We start from the raw sequence: 19528 nt of genomic DNA on the forward strand, positions 1-19528 counted from the left end.
CCCCCATGTGTTCCCACAACATATCAAATACCCCCAAATACACACCGAGTGAATGGGAAATTTTCGGAAAGATTTACAAGAGAGTTGGTGACTATCTCATGAACATAGAACTCAGGTTTATGAGCCCACGGTCTCTACTCTGAACCACTGTACTGCAACTCCACGTGATCACAAAGATAACCTGCTAAATCATGAAGGAAAATATCAAAGCATTTGAAGATGAAATTAGCTAACATTTACTGACCGGTTACTTTAGGAGAGGCAGTGGCAAGTGTTTACACGCATTATCTTCTTGTATCCAATGACCTATGAGGTAAGCAAGCAACAAGTTTGGAAGGCTAGAACTATGTGAATTTTACCGAAAAAGATCATCATGGCATCTGAGCGTGTGTGGTGACTTCAGTGTCACATACTTAGCTATGGAATAGACAGTTTCCTGCTGCATAAAATAAATACCGTATATAGTCGAGTATAAGCCAACCCGAATATCAGCCACAGCACCTAATTTTACCACAAAAATTTCATTAAAAATAAAATTTTTATAAAATCAACTCTGAAAAACTGCATTAAAAATGTGCTGAAAAACTCAGCTTATACACTAAGATAGACAGTAAGTAAAGTTACATTTCAAGAAGAATCTTTACCAGATACAATGGCTTCACTGAGTACTTCTACCTAAAATTTAGAGAATTGGTGCCAATACGGTTTTAAACTCTTCCAAAAGCTAAAGAAGGATGGAACACCCTGACATTTATTATACACAGCAAACATAACCCCAGTACCCAAACCAGACAAAGATAGCACAAGCAAAACTACAGGCTCTAGTTTCTTATGAATATATGTGCAAAAATTCCCAACAAAATACTAGTGAACAGAATCCAACAACATATTAAGAGAGCCATAACACCATGACAAAGAGGCATTAATTCCAGGAATCTAGGGACAGTTCAACATGAGAAAATCAATCAGCTTGTGATGATTGTATAACTCTTCTAGAGGTGACTAAAGTACTGAATTGTATGATATGTGAATTATATGCCAACCTAAACTACTGGGGGATGGGGGGAGAAAGAAAGAAAGGCCAGTAGTGTGCTACGCCACATCAATAGAACAAAGGCAAAGAACCACATGACCACCTCTAAGGATACAGAAAAAGTGTTTGATAAAATCTAATACCTTTGCTGATGAAAATCCTAAAGATGGTTGAAATAGAAGGAAAATGTACTCCCTCAATTCAAGAATACTTTCTTCTATTAAATTTTAATTCTATGATGCTCACCTTCCCGACACAACCACCGAAGACAAAGCGAGCCAACAAGCAAATGTGGTGAAGAAAGCTGATGTTGTCCGACTATCAAAAGATATAGCGTCTGGAGTCTTAAAGGTTTAAAGGTAAACAAGCAGCCATCTAGCTCAGAAGCAACAAAGCCCACATGAAAGAAGCACACCATCCTGTGTGATCACGAGGTGCTGAAGGGATCAGTTATCAGCCATCAAAGAACAAAAATCATATCATTGTGTGCTCACCTTCATGATACAATCACTGAAGACAAATGGGTGCATAAGCAAATGTGACGAAGAAAGCTGATGGTGCCTGGCTATCAAATGATGTAGCGTCTGGGGTCTTAAAGGCTTGAAGATAAACAAGCAGCCATCTAGCTCAGAAGCAGCAAAGTTCACGTGGAAGAAGCACACCAGCCTGTGCAATCACGAGATATAGATGGGATCGGGTATCGGGCATCATCAGAACAAAAAATAGTGAATGGGGGGTGGTGGTGTGGAGTGGAGACCCAAAGCCCATTTGTAGGCCACTGGACATCCCCTTCCAGAAGGGTCTCAGGGAGGAGACGAGCCAGTCAGGGTCCAATATAGCAACAATGAAACATACAACTTTCCTCTAGATTCTAAATGCTTCCTCCTCCCCCACTATCATGATCCCAATTCTACCTTACAAATCTGGCTAGACCAGAGGATGTACACTGGTACAGAGAGGAGCTGGAAACAGGGAATCCAGGGCAGATGATCCCTTCAGGACCAGTGGTGTGAGGGCATACAAAGGCACCTCAAAAAAATTAGTGGAAAATGGAACTAAAAGATAATAGAATCTTTCCATGAGTTTTTGCAGCCTCTTAGGACATTAAAGCCAACAACGTTATTCTTAATGGGAAAAAGCTTTGAGCTTCCCCCTTGGAGTCAGGCATGGGATAAAAGTGTCCTATCATTTCTGTTCAACATTATATTAGAAGTCCTAACCAGAGCAATAAGACAAAAACAAAAGAAGAAGAAATTAAAGTATCAGATTAGAAGAGAAACAGCAAAATTATTTCTATTTACAATGACAGTTGATGTATGTATATGTATGGATTGTGATAAGACTTGTATGAACCCCTAATAAAATGTTTTTTAAAAAAAAAACGCTCCTCGCCCCCCTCAAAGTACCAGCTTCTAAGGCCACATACCGTATGTACTCGAGTATAAGCCGACACGAATATCCGCCGAGGCGCCTAATTTTACCACAAAAACTGCATTAAAAGTGTGCTGAAGCTCAGCTTATGCACGAGTACTTGCAGATGTACAAGCAAACACCTCACGGGCTTTGTTTCCTTAGTTGATAAACCGGGTAAGATGGTGGTTTAAGGGGGCATCCCAGGGCCTTGGCCCAACTCTGCAGTTAGTCCGTCTCTTCTAATCCCTAGTTCCTCATGGCACGACCCTTTCACATAGTTCCTCGGGTTGTGACCACCCCCACCAACCATAAAATTATTTTCTGTGCTACTTCATAACTGTCATTTTGCTACTGTGATGAATCGGGCGAACCCCGTGAAAGGGCCATTCGACCCCTAAAGGGGTCGCCACCCACAGGTTGAGACCACTGCCTGGTCCATTGTGTAGTGCTGGGAATCTTAAAAGCTTGCACGACAACTGAACTCCATTCGCCTGCAGGGGTGGGGAACCTTTTTTCTGCATAGGGCCATTTGGATATTATAACATCATTCTGAGGCCACATGGGCAAACATTTAATTAACGCACCCCGAATGTGATAGCTGGAACGGCCTCTCTTTGGTGAGGGTGTGATGTTAGCTGGTGTTGATGATTTCTAGGGCCTTTACAGCCCTCGGATTGGATGTCCCCCACCCCTGACCTAGAGCAACAAAAAAGAGCATCAGGACTCGGAGGATATGAGATGTGTGGCTATGTGCCTCCATGGACAGCTACCTCTTTTGCCAGAAAAATGGGATAGCACCCACCTACCATTACTGAATGTCTTCCTTAAAAAAATCAAATTCTCATGGACTGTAGAGCAGGGCTCCTGGGAAGATTCGGTGGGAAGCACACTCAGGGCCCTGGATTGTATGTGTGGAACCGGTTAAACTCGTGTGTGAGTTGCTTCTGTATGTTTCACAACAATAACAAGAAAATACCTTTTTTAAGTGAAGAAGAAACTTGCTTGAGGAACCATCTACTTCGCTGTATCTTTCTTTCCTTCAAGGAAAATCTCTAACTCTCCCCATTGGGAGCAAAGAAGAGTGAAGAAAATCAAAGACGCCAGGACAGCCTTAGTCCAAAGTCCTCACTGACTAGCCAAACCCACGCCTCTCTCAGCCTGAGACCAGAAGAGCGAGCTGAGGCCTGGCCACCCCTGCTGACCACGCCGAAAGGATCACAGTCGGAGGGCCTGGATAAAGTGGGAGCAAAATGTGGAGGAAAATTAAAAGTCTTTTTTAAAAATCCAGCTTTCTGGTGGAACCCCCGAGTCTATAGCCCATAGACACCCTTCAGACCGAGAACTGAACGGACCCCTGTGACTCAGATGGACAACATAGGGAAGCACACACTCCGGATCCAACCATGAGAGGTTAATGTTGAAAGTCCTTGCCTGCGTGCACAGAGGTGCTCTAATGAAGGCTGGAGGACACTTCCCCATCTGGCTTAGCTCTCAGCCTGGTTCCACTCACTGCCTACCTTTTTCAACTCATCATCCAAACTTGGGTTCAGGCTAAGCCTCTGCCTCTGCCTCTCAAAAACTTAATAATTTCACAAGGCTCAGCTCCACTCTCACTGTGCAGGTTGCAGGTTTTTAAGAAAAGATGAAGAATCATAAGTTCTAGTTCATTTCATATCTGATTTGCTAGGTGGTGTTAGATATATTGCTTTTGTCTCTGAGCTTCTATCACAAAATCTATCTGTGTAGTGTCAGGGAAATTTGCCCTCCAGACTTCATGGATTTGAGGATTAACTGAGATATCCAAGTACTCCAACTCTAGCAAATGTTACCAGGTAGGAGGCATTGTTAGGCAGCAGAGTTCCTCCCCTCTCCCGGCTGTCTACAACGCTTAGTTACTATAACCGCTAATTTCCACATGTATTTCAGATCTCCTCAACTAAATGACAAGTTCTGTGAGACCAGAATGTGCTGTAATGTGCATGCCCCAACAGTGCTTTTGTAGACGAATACTTTGGGATCATGATTACTCTCTTTCTAAATATCCTAACCAGCCCTCACTTCCAACCTTTCCCTCCTTCTCTCAGCATGTCCAACCCTTAAGTCCTACCCTCATTTCCTGGATGAAGGAATAAAAATAAAAATAGATACTGAGCCTGGCTCAAATGCTGTCATTTCTAACAAGGAAGGAGAAGTTGGAGACACGATTTTAGATAGCCTCGTCCAGAAGGGCGCCTCGAAGTGCTTCATATTGCTAGTAAAATCCCACGGAGGTAATACATTTCCTAGGACAGTTTGCAAACATGCATCCCTACTAAGGCAAAGTACTCCTAGAAAAGACTTGCTGGTAGTTGTTTCTGTGATTTAAATACTGTGTTTAACTCTATGTATGGTGACAGTTGGCGGCATGTTAGCAATTAATGAAGAAAAGAAACATTTGAATCCAGCCTGAATTTCCTTTGTCCCCTTTCCCTACTGAGATCATTTGTAGGCCTTTATCCTATTAAGTATCATTAATTGCAATAATCTTTATATTCATACTCTAGATGCCTCGATGTGCTGAAAAAAATAGGCCAGTGTTCTACCCCAAACCTCCTAAAACATATGCTCCCAACACGTCTTTAAGTCTGTGGGATCCTATGAAATCTCTGAAAGAAGCCAACATACAACGAAATCTTGAGAGGTCCCACTGGATGACTTCGTACACTCGTGACTTTACAGGTATGGCTTCACTTTGTTATGAACAGAAAACACAAAGTCGAACCATTTCACAGGCTGTTGTCAGCTTCCTCCTCTGACACCCCTCCCTGTTCCCAGTCTGTGTGCATGAGAGACAGAGGGGAGGTGGGGTGGGTCTTCATTTCACTGGTTCGTGTTGTATCACAAAGGGGAGGGGGATGTTTTCCTGATAAGGGTGATTTAAGTACTAAGTCATCATGTTTCTGTTCAGGTCTGGGGCCCATGGACCCCGTTGAACTGGATGATTACCATGAAAAGGAGGTAGCCAAGTTAACGGGACAGATCGGCTTTGACCCGGAGCCCGTAAGTAACTGTAGTCAACTCTCAGTTGTCTAGGAGGAAACGGGCTCAGATGCTGGGTACCGTATCTGCTTTTTATCTGATTCCTGCGTACTGGCGACCAAGCGCGGGACGGGACATTTTCGCTCCTGGTGGCGGTCAGTCCTGAAGTGCTTGGCACTGGGATCATCCCCTTGCCGGCTGTCTGGCAGAACAAGCAGGGTGCTGCCTTCCCTCCCCCCTCCCCCACCAAGGCTGCTGCTTTTCCAGGTAGTCTCCTATGCTGCTCTCGGCAAACTGGCCTGCAGAAGAATTGGTTTACAAAAGAACAACATTTGTCAGCTTAACTCGTGGGATTCGTAATACATGTTCTGAATCTTTGCAGATTTCTATATGGTACATTGTCATTGCTTCCGAAGGGATAAGCCTTCCTCCTGAGATCCACAATAATTGAGAGTTGGCTGAATTACCACCAAAAGCCAATACGTGCTCTGCCAATAGCAAGAGGTATTTCTTAATACCAGAATGAAATGATTGAGCTCTTTAAGTAAAAGGAGGAGCTCAGGTGGTGTCGTGGGTTATACATTGAGCTGTTCACTCCAGGTCAGTGGTTCAAACCCACCCGTTGCCCTGCGGGAGAAGGATGTGGCTGTCTACTCCCATAAAGACTGTGCCTTATCAGCCTCTGAAGAGTGTTTTATTTTCAAATACCAGCTAAAGCTCTGAAATCTGATATGCACACACTAACATTGTGTGGTGTATTCAGTGAACTGTCCTTTGTCCACAGATTGGGCCATGAAGGCTCTAGCTACTCAGGAAGCAGCTTTATCTTTAAAACAAACAGTTATAGAAAGGATGCTGGCCACTAAGATGTAAGATTATAGTTGGAATAAATCAACCAAGATTGATAAATAAAAAAATAAAATAAAGATTGATAAGCTAGACTATACCTCAAATAGTTTGATGTACATAAAAAGTTTCAGTAAATCCTGGGGGGTTTGGGCTGAAACGTGAGTATCAGACACTGGGAAGCAGATGGGAATGTGACGGGTAGTAGAATAAGGGAAGGCACAGAAGTTGCTTCTTGCTTCGAGAGATACGATCAGCAGAGTGTGATAAGCCCTCTCCATCTTTATGTATAACAGACTTCATAAAGCATTTCAAGAGCTAGGTGGTCTTAATTTTTCCTTCATAACTTCTACCCAAACTCAATTAGCTAAGGGTTACAACAAATTTCTCAGTAATTCAGTAGAGAAATTCCTCCAACTACAGATTAGAACCTTGACGGGTGTTCCTAAGTCGGTTTTCTTGTGAGTCTGCTCACAACTATGGTTATGACTTTCTCTCCGCTTTCATTTTTATGCTGTTGTCAAATCCATTATCACCAGACATTCATTCCTCCTCAGATTTTTAAAATGTTATTTATTATTAAAACTATTACAAAACTTTCAAACATATAAAAAGTTAGGATAAGTGTATGGTTACACACACCACTTCCATTCTACCGATAAACATTTTTCCCCTGTTGGTTCTAAGGAACCTTGGGGGTGCAGTGGGTATAGCACTCCGTCAGGGGTTCAGATCCCAGCAGTCAGTCGCTCCATGGGGGCAAGCTCTGGCAGTCTGTTTCCATAGAGATTTCTAGCAGTGGAAACCCCGTGGAACAGTCCCACTCTTCCTGAAGGGTTGCCCTAAGTCAGAGTCCACTCAATGGCTATGGATTTGTCGCATGATCCATCCCTATTCCCATCCTTCTATCCCGCTATCGACCACTCTATTATTTGCACGTGTGTCAGAGTGAATTTCAGGCATCAGTTTTACGTCGCTCATAGACATCCAGCACGCATGCTGTTAATCAGGGGCTAAGCTCTGGTTGAGGTCTTTTCTTTGAAGGCAGACGTTACATGCAGTGAACCTGCACGTGCCCTACATGTGCGCTCCCAGAGTTTTGGTAAATGCACACGTCATTGCAACCTAACCTCCTGTCAAGACGTAGACACATCACTCCAGAAAGTTCCTGTATGCCCCCGCCCGGATACCCCTCTTCTCCTCCCTGTCAGACAGCTGTATTAATAGCATTGGGACTGCACCCACTGGGGTGGGGGTTTCCAGATCTGAGGGACAATGTCTATAAAACACCACAAAAAGAAGTACAGGCAGGACCAACTTCACCCAAACCAATGTTTCTCCAGTCACAGCAAGCACATCCATCACCTGTCTCAGCACCACCTGGGCCACTTCTTTAACATGCAGCTTCCTCAACCCCACTGCACACCTTGTGTATCATGATCTTCAAAGTCGGGCCTAGGAATCTCCTTTTCTGTCGACCTCAATGGTGATCCTAATTCAGCTAAGCCTTGCAAGCCCCTGCTTTGGCCCTACTAAAAAAGGCTTTAGATAAGATTTAAATAACAGTACTTTTGGCATCAGTTGGTGATGGGTAGAAGTTTCCTGCCAATGATTATTTGTATATCTTTGGAAGTTTGAAAGCAACAAGTTCCTACATAAAGGGAGGTACTCTACAGAAAAATGAAAGCTTTTCCTTTTCCAGTTTAGCGAAAACCAGTAGAGATGATAAACCCATGGTTATTTCCACCCAACTATTGATAATACTTAGGTAAATAACAAAGAATAGTGAAATGTGTACCCTTATGCTCAGTCCTTGTTCACTCACTGAAAATGGGTATGACCTATGCGTTTGTAACAACATCCTCAAAATTCCAAATGTAGTAATTGATTGCTTTCCTTCTTATCCCACCACTACAGCAAGAAAAATCCCATCCTGTCCTGAAACCGGTCAGGCCCTTGGAAGGACGCATTGCCCGGCTGATTAATAACCAACGTCCTCTGGAGGCTACTGTCCAGGAAAAGCCACCTGCCTGTCCAGACTGTACCCCGACAGTTTTGTGCACTTTCCACACCTTCATACCCAGTTCTGAAGAAATGAGGGCACTTAATAATAACACACGGGGGGCTGTGACCCATAAGGACCGAGACATTCAGGAAAAGATGAAAGAGCAAAGCTTGCTATCGACCTACACACTTCCATCTTGTTACCCAACAAAAGAGCCGACTGACCTTTATGACATAAAGTCATTTCCAAAAATCACAGACACTAAAAAGACAGAAGATTTGTATTTGAGACAGTTGGCGTTAAGATCCCAACCTATGTCTTACCCTAAGGCAGACAATTATATTCTCTATGAGCATTTTAAATCTGACCAATACACTGTGTGTCAAGAACCAGAGAGCCTTAGGAAACCTGGCTCTTTACAAAATAAACAAGGCACAGAAACTTTCACAGTAGAACAGTTTTGCGGCAAGCCAGAAGAACATCAGTTGCCCTGGGACGTGGAAAATGAGGAAGAGTCACGACCTGTTCTAGGTTGGATTCCTAGAGCTGGAGTGGCCAAGCCACAGACCGACCTGCTGGACCTTAAGAACTCTTTTTCAAAATCGGGCATACGAAAGCGTTTCCATAAGTCCATTTTAGATGCCCATAAAGATCTCAGGGACAAGGAGCACTCCGGGATGAAACACCAATTCTATGGCCATAACTCCTATTATTTCCACAATTAAGATGTCCGTGCATCCCCTCAAAGCCCATTCTCTTGAAAAAAAAGAAAAAAATATACAACAGAACTTCCAACTCACCTTAAAGATAAGACATAAGGCCCTCGTTATGTTTTCGGGGATTGAAGGTAAGAGCTGGCCAGAGGAACCCAGAAAAGGTGATGGTCCAGCTTCTGAGAAAGTGTGGCAATCTGGCAATAAAATGTTAGAACTAGAAAAGATATTGTCTTTAATCTCATTTTTCAAATTATACTCCAAGGAAAATTTTCAAAACCATGAAAAGTAATGTGTGCAACAAAGCCTACATCATCATTGTTGTACAAACTGAAAACTTGGGGCGGGGCAGGGGGGGCCTTCAGTGTCCTGACTATGGTATTGTATCCTGCTAATACAAGATGGTGACTTTGTAGACAGCTGGGTAAAAGGTGTACAGAATCGCTTAGGATAATTTCTTACAAATTAATCACAAAAGGATTAAATGGCAAAAGAGAGAAAACATCTTTCCTCGAATACTTTGCCTGAAAGAAGAAAATATTGTGTGTGTGTGTGTGTGTGTGTGTGTGTGTGTGTGTGTGTAAAGGGTGTGAAGTCTTTATGAGCCAATAAAATATTTTCTTCTTCACAGCCTTTATGAAACAGGTATTCATATGACTCAAATTAACCTACTTAAGATTTCTTATTAAAGTACTCCAAGCTTATGTAGTAATAAAATTAAACTTGCATTATGACAAAATGGGTGTGTTAAACAGTAAATGCTATCTAGTTAACAATATGTAAATGCTACAAGAACTCCAGGTGCAGTTTAATAAATACAATTCTGAGTTTTTCATCATGTTTAATGCAATGTTTCTTATCCATTCAAGTGATATAAACAATAAACTACACAAATGCAAGTTGCAAAATCTAATCTATGTGAAATCAGTACTCGTCAGGTAGTTGGTGCTGGAGCAATTGTGTATTCATAGGACTTCTCTTGGACTTTTGTTGCTACACACACACACACACACTCATACCAAAATAACCTCAACTAAAATTGAATTCAGCAAGACAGCAGGATTTGAGATACGAGATAAGCAAAAAACAACCAAATGTCCACACGACACCGTGGCTGATGCTAAGAGGGGAAAAATGAACAAAGGGTTTTGTTATATCTTTCCTTCCAATATTGAAATTCTGTTGGTGATTCAGAAGGGAACATACGCAGAATGGTTTTAAGTTACTTTTGAGAGCCAGACAAACTAGGTGGAACACTGATTTTGACATTACTTAGTGTGGTGCCGAAAAGTTACGTAAAATGATGGATCCGGTTCCGAGCACTATTGTGAGGATGAAATAAGGCCAAAGAACTTAGTTCAATACCTAGAACATAACAAGTGCTCGATACACGACTGGCAGTTTGTGCAGGTACTCTTCGAGAAGGACTGAATCAGCTTCCTAGCTACGCTCCCTGTGGTGGACACGGTTATCCCTGTGGAGCCTGGAGGCCTCAGAACACTGCCTTAGGTGAGGGATTCCTCCCCAGGACGTCACGCCTGTGCGTTGCAGAGATCCAGAAGTGAATTTGGAAACGGGGGTGGGGTGGGGAGTATGAAGTTGTCATTGAGTAAAACACACTGGAAACATTTTGTTCGGACCATGAGTCAGAATTAACTCAAAGTAACCGGTTTGATTCTGGCAGGGCGGGGGGTTGTTTCGTAGGGGACATAAAAATCTGACCAACAGAAAGACCTAGTCATCAATATGGAATGAAAGGAAACTCATGTATTAAAAGTACAACTGAATACTTGTACATAGGTAGCTTGTAAGAGACTGATGTGAGCATGAACTCTCACCGTTTATACAGCGAAGTGGAATTATAATTATGTCATACAACACTTTTTAGCTAGCATATAATACACAACTCTAAGATTAATAGTATCTCCCAATAGGCAGCATAAGTATCACTTGTAATTTGCATTGATAGCATCCTCTTTCCATTGGAAGATTTGATAGGTCCATTTGTGACCTGACCCCTCTTGGTTGAGTATTTTGTTTTTCACATTCCTCCTCCCTTAAGTTCAAAAAAGAACTGGGTTCTTATTTTTTTAAATCATTTTATTAGGGACTCATACAACTCTTATAACAATTGATACATACATCAATTGTGTAAAGCACATTTGTACATTCATTGCCCTCATCATTCTCAGAGCATTTGCTCTCCACTGAAGTCCCTGGCATCAGCTCCTCATTTTCCCCTTCCTCCCTGCTCCCCCTCCCTCATGAGCTCTTGATAATTTATAAATTGTTATTTTGTCATATCTTGCCCTGTCCGGCGTCTCCCTTCACCCAATTTTCTGTTGTCCGTCCCCCAGGGAGGAGGTCACATGTAGATCCTTGTAATCGGTTCCCTCTTTCCAACCCACTCTCCCTCTACCCTCCCAGTATTGCCATTCACGACACTGGTCCTGAAGGGACCATCCACCCTGGATTCCCTGTGTTTCCAGTTCCTGTCTTTACCAGTATACATCCTCTGGCCTAGCCAGATTTGTAAGGTAGAATTGGGATCATGATAGTGGGAGAGAGGGGGGAGGAAGCATTAAAGAGCTAGAGGAAAATTGTATGTTTCATCATTATTACACAGCACCCTGACTGGCTCGTCTCCTCCCCGATACCCTTCTGTAAGGGGATGTCCAGTTGCCTACAGATGGGCTTTGGGTCTCCACCCCGCCTCCCCCTCCTTCACAATGATAGGATTTTTTTGTTCTTTGATGCCTGATACCTGATCCCTTGAACAGCTCCTGGTCACACAGGCTGGTGTGCTTCTTCCACGTGGACTTTGTTGCTTCTGAGCTAGATGGTTAGAGCTGCTTGTTTACCTTCAAGACCCAGATGCTCTATCTTTTGATAGCCAGGCTCCATCAGCTGGGTTCTTATTTTTAAAAATAATTTTCAACATCCAAAAAGAACAGTAAAACTTGTTTTATATCACTGAGAAGCACGTGGCTACACTTATGTTGAGCTCCAGAAAACAGAGCTTTATCTTCCTTGCCGTTTCCATTTCAAGAGGGATGAAGCAATTCAAAAAGCAAGAAAAGTATATTTCCAAGGAAATACTCTTAGGAGGAAAGGAGATGAGAGAATAGTCTCTTTGCCCTTTATAAGCAGAGAAAATATTTTAATGACATTTCAGTGCTTAATTAGTTTGTGGATTCATTGCTGTTTATTATATAGAAAATGTGGCCACTCATCCCACAGTAAAAACTCAGAGGGCACACTACAAAGTAAACGTTCAAAACAAACCTTCAAAAGACGCCTCTGAAGGAAAAATGCAGCACAATATAGATTTGAGTTAATTATCCATATTTAATATAAAGACAAAGTGGTAGAATACTGTATTGGACAAGATTCTCGAGAGAGACAAACCAGATTGCTAGTAATTATATATAAATATATTTATAAAGATAGATATATAATTCAAGAAATGAACCATTAAATTATATACAGATAGATAATACAAGAAATTAACAGTTAAATTATGTAGCAGTGAGACACTAGCAGTCCTTTAAGGCTTGAGAGCTGCCAGTTGCCAGTCCCCTTCTGTAGAGAGAGCTGGGCTATATATACCCAGGCAGCACACAGCAAGGCCGGTCCCCAACTGTCATCAACTGTTGGTCCCCAGCTCGAAATGAACATTCCAATCATGTGGGATTAAAGGGACCTCAACTTGCAGCGACTCAGTCCACAGGCTAGGCATCCCACAGGTAGTGTACCCCTTTAAATTGAGGCACAGAACAATCAAGGTGAGGCTCACCGAGCCATTTATCCCTCTGCCCTTCAGTTAATCCTACTTGTGTTTATCGGTCAGGCTGGCACAATAAACTATAGCAAATACGCAAAAGGATGGACTTATAGAACTCTAACATAGACCTATTAAGAGTGGCCGTCGGCTCCAGCATGCGGGATACTATGTCACCTGCATGTCTGTGGCATGCTCACAATTGTTAGGTGTGAGCCCATGGTCACAGTCACTATGTCAACCTGTCAACCTGTTCATCAAGGATCCTCCTCTCTCACACTCGCCCTCTTCTGTACAAAGCATGATGTCCTTCCCAGGAACTGATGTCCCAAGTATATGAGACGAAGTCTTCTCATCTTCCCTCCTAGGAGCACTCCAGCTGAACGTCCCCCCGGACAAGTGTGTTATTCTAGCAGGTCACAGTGTTTTCTATATGCATCACCAACACCACAATTCAAAGACATCAATGCTTTTGCAGTCTTTCTTATGTGCATATAAGGCGATTGGAAATAGTGCAGGTTGGGGCAGGAGCACCTTAGTCATTCTCAAAGTAACACCTCTGCTCTTTAATACTTCTTCCAGGGTGGGGGAGGGAGGGGAAATGAGCTGATACCAAAGGCTCACGTAGAAAGAAAATGTTTTGAGAATGATGATGTACAAATGTGCTTGACACGATGGATGATGGATTGTGATAAGAGCTGTAAGGAAATCCATTCCCCTAGACTTCTGCATCTGTCTTTGCCTTCTGGTTTTCAATGGTGTGCTCTAGGAATTTTCATCTCAATCTTACCGTAAAATTGTTTTTATTATAAATTTTGTTTTAAGACCTATAATAGTTACCTTCTGCTTTATATCATTTTCCCAGGGCTATTTGGATTTAATTGTATGTCGTTTCAAAGCCTGCTGCTGTACAACTGCTTTCCAGGAACAATAGACATTTTTCGTGAGAGTTCTTCATTTAGATTCAGCTCTTGGCTGACTGAAACACATTTCAAGCAGTTCCTCCTTTCTCTGCCCCTCAAGAAGGAAATAATAAAGGAAAAGAAGGGAAAAAGAAAACTCCCATAGGTGTTGTGGACACAAGTAAAATGAAATCTATGTCAACTTCGGTCTCTTCTCCATGTATCATAGTATTTTCATTTATCATAGTATTTATCATAGTATTTTCTCCATGTATCATAGTATTTCCGATGGTCAGTTGTGAGAATTCTCCATGTGTCATAGTATTTCCGATGGTCAGTTGTGAGAATTCTCCATGTGTCATAGTATTTCCGATGGTCAGTTGTGAGAATTCTCCATGTGTCATAGTATTTCCGATGGTCAGTTGTGAGAATTCTCCATGTATCATAGTATTTCCGATGGTCAGTTGTGAGAATTCTCCATGTATCATAGTATTTCCGATGGTCAGTTGTGAGAATTCTCCATGTGTCATAGTATTTCCGATGGTCAGTTGTGAGAATTCTCCATGTGTCATAGTATTTCCGATGGTCAGTTGTGAGAATTCTCCATGTGTCATAGTATTTCCGATGGTCAGTTGTGAGAATTCTCCATGTGTCATAGTATTTCCGATGGTCAGTTGTGAGAATTCTCCATGTATCATAGTATTTCCGATGGTCAGTTGTGAGAATTCTCCATGTGTCATAGTATTTCCGATGGTCAGTTGTGAGAATTCTCCATGTATCATAGTATTTCCGATGGTCAGTTGTGAGAATTCTCCATGTGTCATAGTATTTCCGATGGTCAGTTGTGAGAATTCTCCATGTATCATAGTATTTCCGATGGTCAGTTGTGAGAATTCTGCATGTGTCATAGTATTTCCGATGGTCAGTTGTGAGAATTCTCCATGTGTCATAGTATTTCCGATGGTCAGTTGTGAGAATTCTCCATGTATCATAGTATTTCCGATGGTCAGTTGTGAGAATTCTCCATGTGTCATAGTATTTCCGATGGTCAGTTGTGAGAATTCTCCATGTGTCATAGTATTTCCGATGGTCAGTTGTGAGAATTCTCCATGTGTCATAGTATTTCCGATGGTCAGTTGTGAGAATTCTCCATGTATCATAGTATTTCCGATGGTCAGTTGTGAGAATTCTCCATGTGTCATAGTATTTCCGATGGTCAGTTGTGAGAATTCTCCATGTGTCATAGTATTTCCGATGGTCAGTTGTGAGAATTCTCCATGTGTCATAGTATTTCCGATGGTCAGTTGTGAGAATTCTCCATGTGTCATAGTATTTCCGATGGTCAGTTGTGAGAATTCTCCATGTATCATAGTATTTCCGATGGTCAGTTGTGAGAATTCTCCATGTGTCATAGTATTTCCGATGGTCAGTTGTGAGAATTCTCCATGTATCATAGTATTTCCGATGGTCAGTTGTGAGAATTCTCCATGTGTCATAGTATTTCCGATGGTCAGTTGTGAGAATTCTCCATGTATCATAGTATTTCCGATGGTCAGTTGTGAGAATTCTCCATGTGTCATAGTATTTCCGATGGTCAGTTGTGAGAATTCTCCATGTGTCATAGTATTTCCGATGGTCAGTTGTGAGAATTCTCCATGTATCATAGTATTTCCGATGGTCAGTTGTGAGAATTCTCCATGTGTCATAGTATTTCCGATGGTCAGTTGTGAGAATTCTCCATGTGTCATAGTATTTCCGATGGTCAGTTGTGAGAATTCTCCATGTATCATAGTATTTCCGATGGTCAGTTGTGAGAATTCTCCATGTGTCATAGTATTTCCGATGGTCAGTTGTGAGAATTCTCCATGTATCATAGTATTTCCGATGGTCAGTTGTGAGAATTCTCCATGTATCATAGTATTTCCGATGGTCAGTTGTGAGAATTCTCCATGTGTCATAGTATTTCCGATGGTCAGTTGTGAGAATTCTCCATGTATCATAGTATTTCCGATGGTCAGTTGTGAGAATTCTCCATGTGTCATAGTATTTCCGATGGTCAGTTGTGAGAATTCTCCATGTGTCATAGTATTTCCGATGGTCAGTTGTGAGAATTCTCCATGTATCATAGTATTTCCGATGGTCAGTTGTGAGAATTCTCCATGTATCATAGTATTTCCGATGGTCAGTTGTGAGAATTCTCCATGTGTCATAGTATTTCCGATGGTCAGTTGTGAGAATTCTCCATGTATCATAGTATTTCCGATGGTCAGTTGTGAGAATTCTCCATGTGTCATAGTATTTCCGATGGTCAGTTGTGAGAATTCTCCATGTATCATAGTATTTCCGATGGTCAGTTGTGAGAATTCTCCATGTATCATAGTATTTCCGATGGTCAGTTGTGAGAATTCTCCATGTATCATAGTATTTCCGATGGTCAGTTGTGAGAATTCTCCATGTATCATAGTATTTCCGATGGTCAGTTGTGAGAATTCTCCATGTGTCATAGTATTTCCGATGGTCAGTTGTGAGAATTCTCCATGTATCATAGTATTTCCGATGGTCAGTTGTGAGAATTCTCCATGTGTCATAGTATTTCCGATGGTCAGTTGTGAGAATTCTCCATGTGTCATAGTATTTCCGATGGTCAGTTGTGAGAATTCTCCATGTGTCATAGTATTTCCGATGGTCAGTTGTGAGAATTCTCCATGTGTCATAATATTTCCGATGGTCAGTTGTGAGAATTCTCCATGTGTCATAGTATTTCCGATGGTCAGTTGTGAGAATTCTCCATGTGTCATAGTATTTCCGATGGTCAGTTGTGAGAATTCTCCATGTGTCATAGTATTTCCGATGGTCAGTTGTGAGAATTCTCCATGTGTCATAGTATTTCCGATGGTCAGTTGTGAGAATTCTCCATGTGTCATAGTATTTCCGATGGTCAGTTGTGAGAATTCCTGTCTTCTTTATGTAGCGGGGCCATCTAGAGTGAAGGTTGCAATCTTCGGTCTTCACCAACAAGGGCTTCAAAACCTGTCCCTTTTGGCAAACAAGGTCTGTCATCCCCGTATCACACGTTGTTAGTGAGCCTTCCTCCCATCCTGATGTCCTTATTCTTCATGAAGGACAGCTTCACAGATTATGTGCTCTGCAGACAGATGGAATAAGTGAAGGGATACAACCATGATGTACACCTTTCCTGATGTTAAACCCTGCGGTGTGGGAAACAGAACTGAGAAAAGAGTGTATATGGACAAATTCTCTGTTCATACATTAAGGAGCTGGGGAGGCCAGGGCTCCCGTGGAGGAAAACCTTCAGGTTTGTGGGTTGGAGGTGCATTCCAGTCACATTCTCCTAAGTAAAAGTTATTCCCCACGATGCCCCCACCATCTCACCCAATAATGCCAATCATAAGGTGCCTGCAAGCCTGTGGTTGCTACTATATGCCCTTGAAGGTCAACGGCTTGAAGGCTACTTGCCTGAAGGTTATCTGCCATGGAGAGCAGTCAGATCCTATTGTCTGTCCCACCCTAAGTAGGGCCCATCCCTTCTGATAGGGATCATAGAGTATTCTCCTGGAGAGGAGCTCAAAGACACCTAAGGGCAAGCCAGCTCAGGGACCACCAAGGTAAGGCTGCCATCTTGGCTCTGGAACCTCTCCATCTTGTTATGAACCTCCCCTTCCTGTCACATGTGTGCTTCTAGTACATCCCCTTCCTGTTACATGTATACCTCTAGCTCTCTCTCCTGTTATGTCAGTGGTTCTCAACCTGTGGGTCACGACTCCTTTGGGGGTTGAACGACCCTTCCACAGGGTCGCCCGATTCATAACAGTAGCAAAATTACAGTGATGAAGTAGCAACGAAAATAATGTCATGGTTGGGGGGGTCACCACCACATGAGGGACTGTATGAAAGGATCACAGCATTAGGAAGGTTGAGAACCACTGTGTTATGTGTATGCCTCTAAAACAACCCCTTCCTGTTACGTATGTTTTTACCATGGCTTGCATGCTTGAGATTATAAGCTCGTGAGAAAATTAATTAGAGCCTCATTCTGGTCTGGTCTCTTTGGAAGGGGTAACCCCTTGAATGCCTTGTCTCCTGTCTCTTTAATGTACCCCTCAGTTATGCAACCGTGCCTTAGGACCCCTCCGGTTGTGGGGCTGGATCCCACAATGCAGGATGCTCTTCTGCTCAATGACTGCCCTTTGGTCCAAACAGGTTGCACAGAAGCACAATGAAGAGTTCTATCTCTGTAAAGTTATTCATAGTCTGTTAGGATCTACATATTCTAATATATTTGCAGTCAAGAAAAGACAACTACTTTTCTGGTAGTCGCTAGAACAGGCACAGATTTGGACCTCTTCCAGTCAGTTGGTCAGTTAGCTGTCTTCTAGATTTCTTGCCACACATTAGTGAGTGCTTCATTACCTTTCGTGGTTGATGCATAAATTTAAGTAATTGTGCAGATTTAATATTCTAGGCTGTAATATTCTCTACTTCTCTACTTGATCGCTGAATTCTAATATCCATTGTGATGACTACACAGAACCTCCCAGATAAAATTCATGATTAAAGGGCTAATTAAGGCAGTTAACATATTGTAATGGCAGTGAGCAATGCTCAGGGTAGTTTTTTAACAGGTCTGATAATTAATGCTCAGAGCAGCATACTACCCTGCTGTAAGCCTCAAGGCAAAAGCATCCAGCTCAGGCTTCATGAATCAGCAAATCCAGTTCCCAGAGTCAAGTGCCCAGAGGCACCCCTCTTGGTAAGCCTCTGGCCCAAATAGCTTCGCTTAAGTGGGTTAGAAGATCCAACTTCCCCAATTAAGTGCCCAGAGGCACTCCACTCCACAGGGTACCCTCCTGCACAAAAATCTGCAACTTGCTCCATAGGTTGGGAAGTCCATCACTCTGTTCCTGGTTCTGCTGCTGCTGCTGCTTTAATGGTATTGCTGTCACCTGGGTCCAGGGGACTCACTGTGCAGGGGTCTCAGGTCAAGAGCACCTCCTCTACCGGCTCTTGCTAGTCATGAGATCCCTCCTCTTCCTGCTTCTCTGAAGGCTCCTGTTACACTCATCAAGAAGACACTGTGGGGAATCCTAGTCACAGGCACAGGGATCCTATCAGTATCTTCCCCCATCTGCTCACCAGACCCATGCAGGGAAAGGCCTGTTGGTGGGAGTTTAGAGACTTTGGTTACAGGTGAACAAGCGGCCATCTAGCTCAGAAGCAACAAAGCCCACAGAGAAGAAGCACACCAGCCTGTGCCATCACGAGGTGCTGAAGGGATCAGGTACCAGGCATCCTCAGAACAAAACATCTTACCATAGTGAATGAGGGGGTAGTGCAGAGTGGAGACCCAAAGCCCATTTGTAGGCCACTGGACATCTCCTTACAGAGACTTTTTGGGGGGGAGACAAGCCAGTCAGGGTGCAATGTAGCAACGATGAAACATACAACTTTTTTTCTTGTACTATTATTATTTTTTTAAAACATTTTATTAGGGACTCATACAACTCCTATCACTATCCATACATACATCAATTGTGTAACGCACACCTGTACATTCTTTGCCCTCATCATTTTCAAAGCATTTGCTCTCCACTTAAGCCCTTTGCATCAGGTCCTCTTTTTTTCCCCCTCCCTCCCCGTTACCCCCTCCCTCATTAGCCCTTGATAATTTACAAATTATTTTGTCATATCTTGTCCTGTCCGACATCTCCCTTCCCCCCCTTTTCTGTTGTCTGTCCCCCAGGGAGGAGATCACATGTAGATCCTTGTAATCGGTTCCCTGTTTCCAACCCTCTCACC

At 42.6% G+C, this 19528-nt stretch overlaps 1 protein-coding gene across 1 annotated transcript in view; it reads left to right on the plus strand.

The window, feature by feature from the left end:
- Positions 1 to 9330, plus strand: part of SPMIP4 (sperm microtubule inner protein 4) — a 43062-nt gene extending 33732 nt beyond the window's left edge. The window contains exons 8-10 of the mRNA XM_075558274.1: positions 4990 to 5164; positions 5394 to 5485; positions 8228 to 9330. Of these exons, the coding sequence (XP_075414389.1) occupies positions 4990 to 5164; positions 5394 to 5485; positions 8228 to 9040 (1080 nt within the window). The 3' untranslated portion in view covers positions 9041 to 9330. The remainder of the gene's footprint in view (positions 1 to 4989; positions 5165 to 5393; positions 5486 to 8227) is intronic.
- The last annotated feature ends 10198 nt before the right edge of the window (positions 9331 to 19528 follow it).

The sequence above is a fragment of the Tenrec ecaudatus genome, chromosome 9 (genome assembly GCF_050624435.1).
Source record: "Tenrec ecaudatus isolate mTenEca1 chromosome 9, mTenEca1.hap1, whole genome shotgun sequence".
Taxonomy (NCBI): domain Eukaryota; kingdom Metazoa; phylum Chordata; class Mammalia; order Afrosoricida; family Tenrecidae; genus Tenrec; species Tenrec ecaudatus.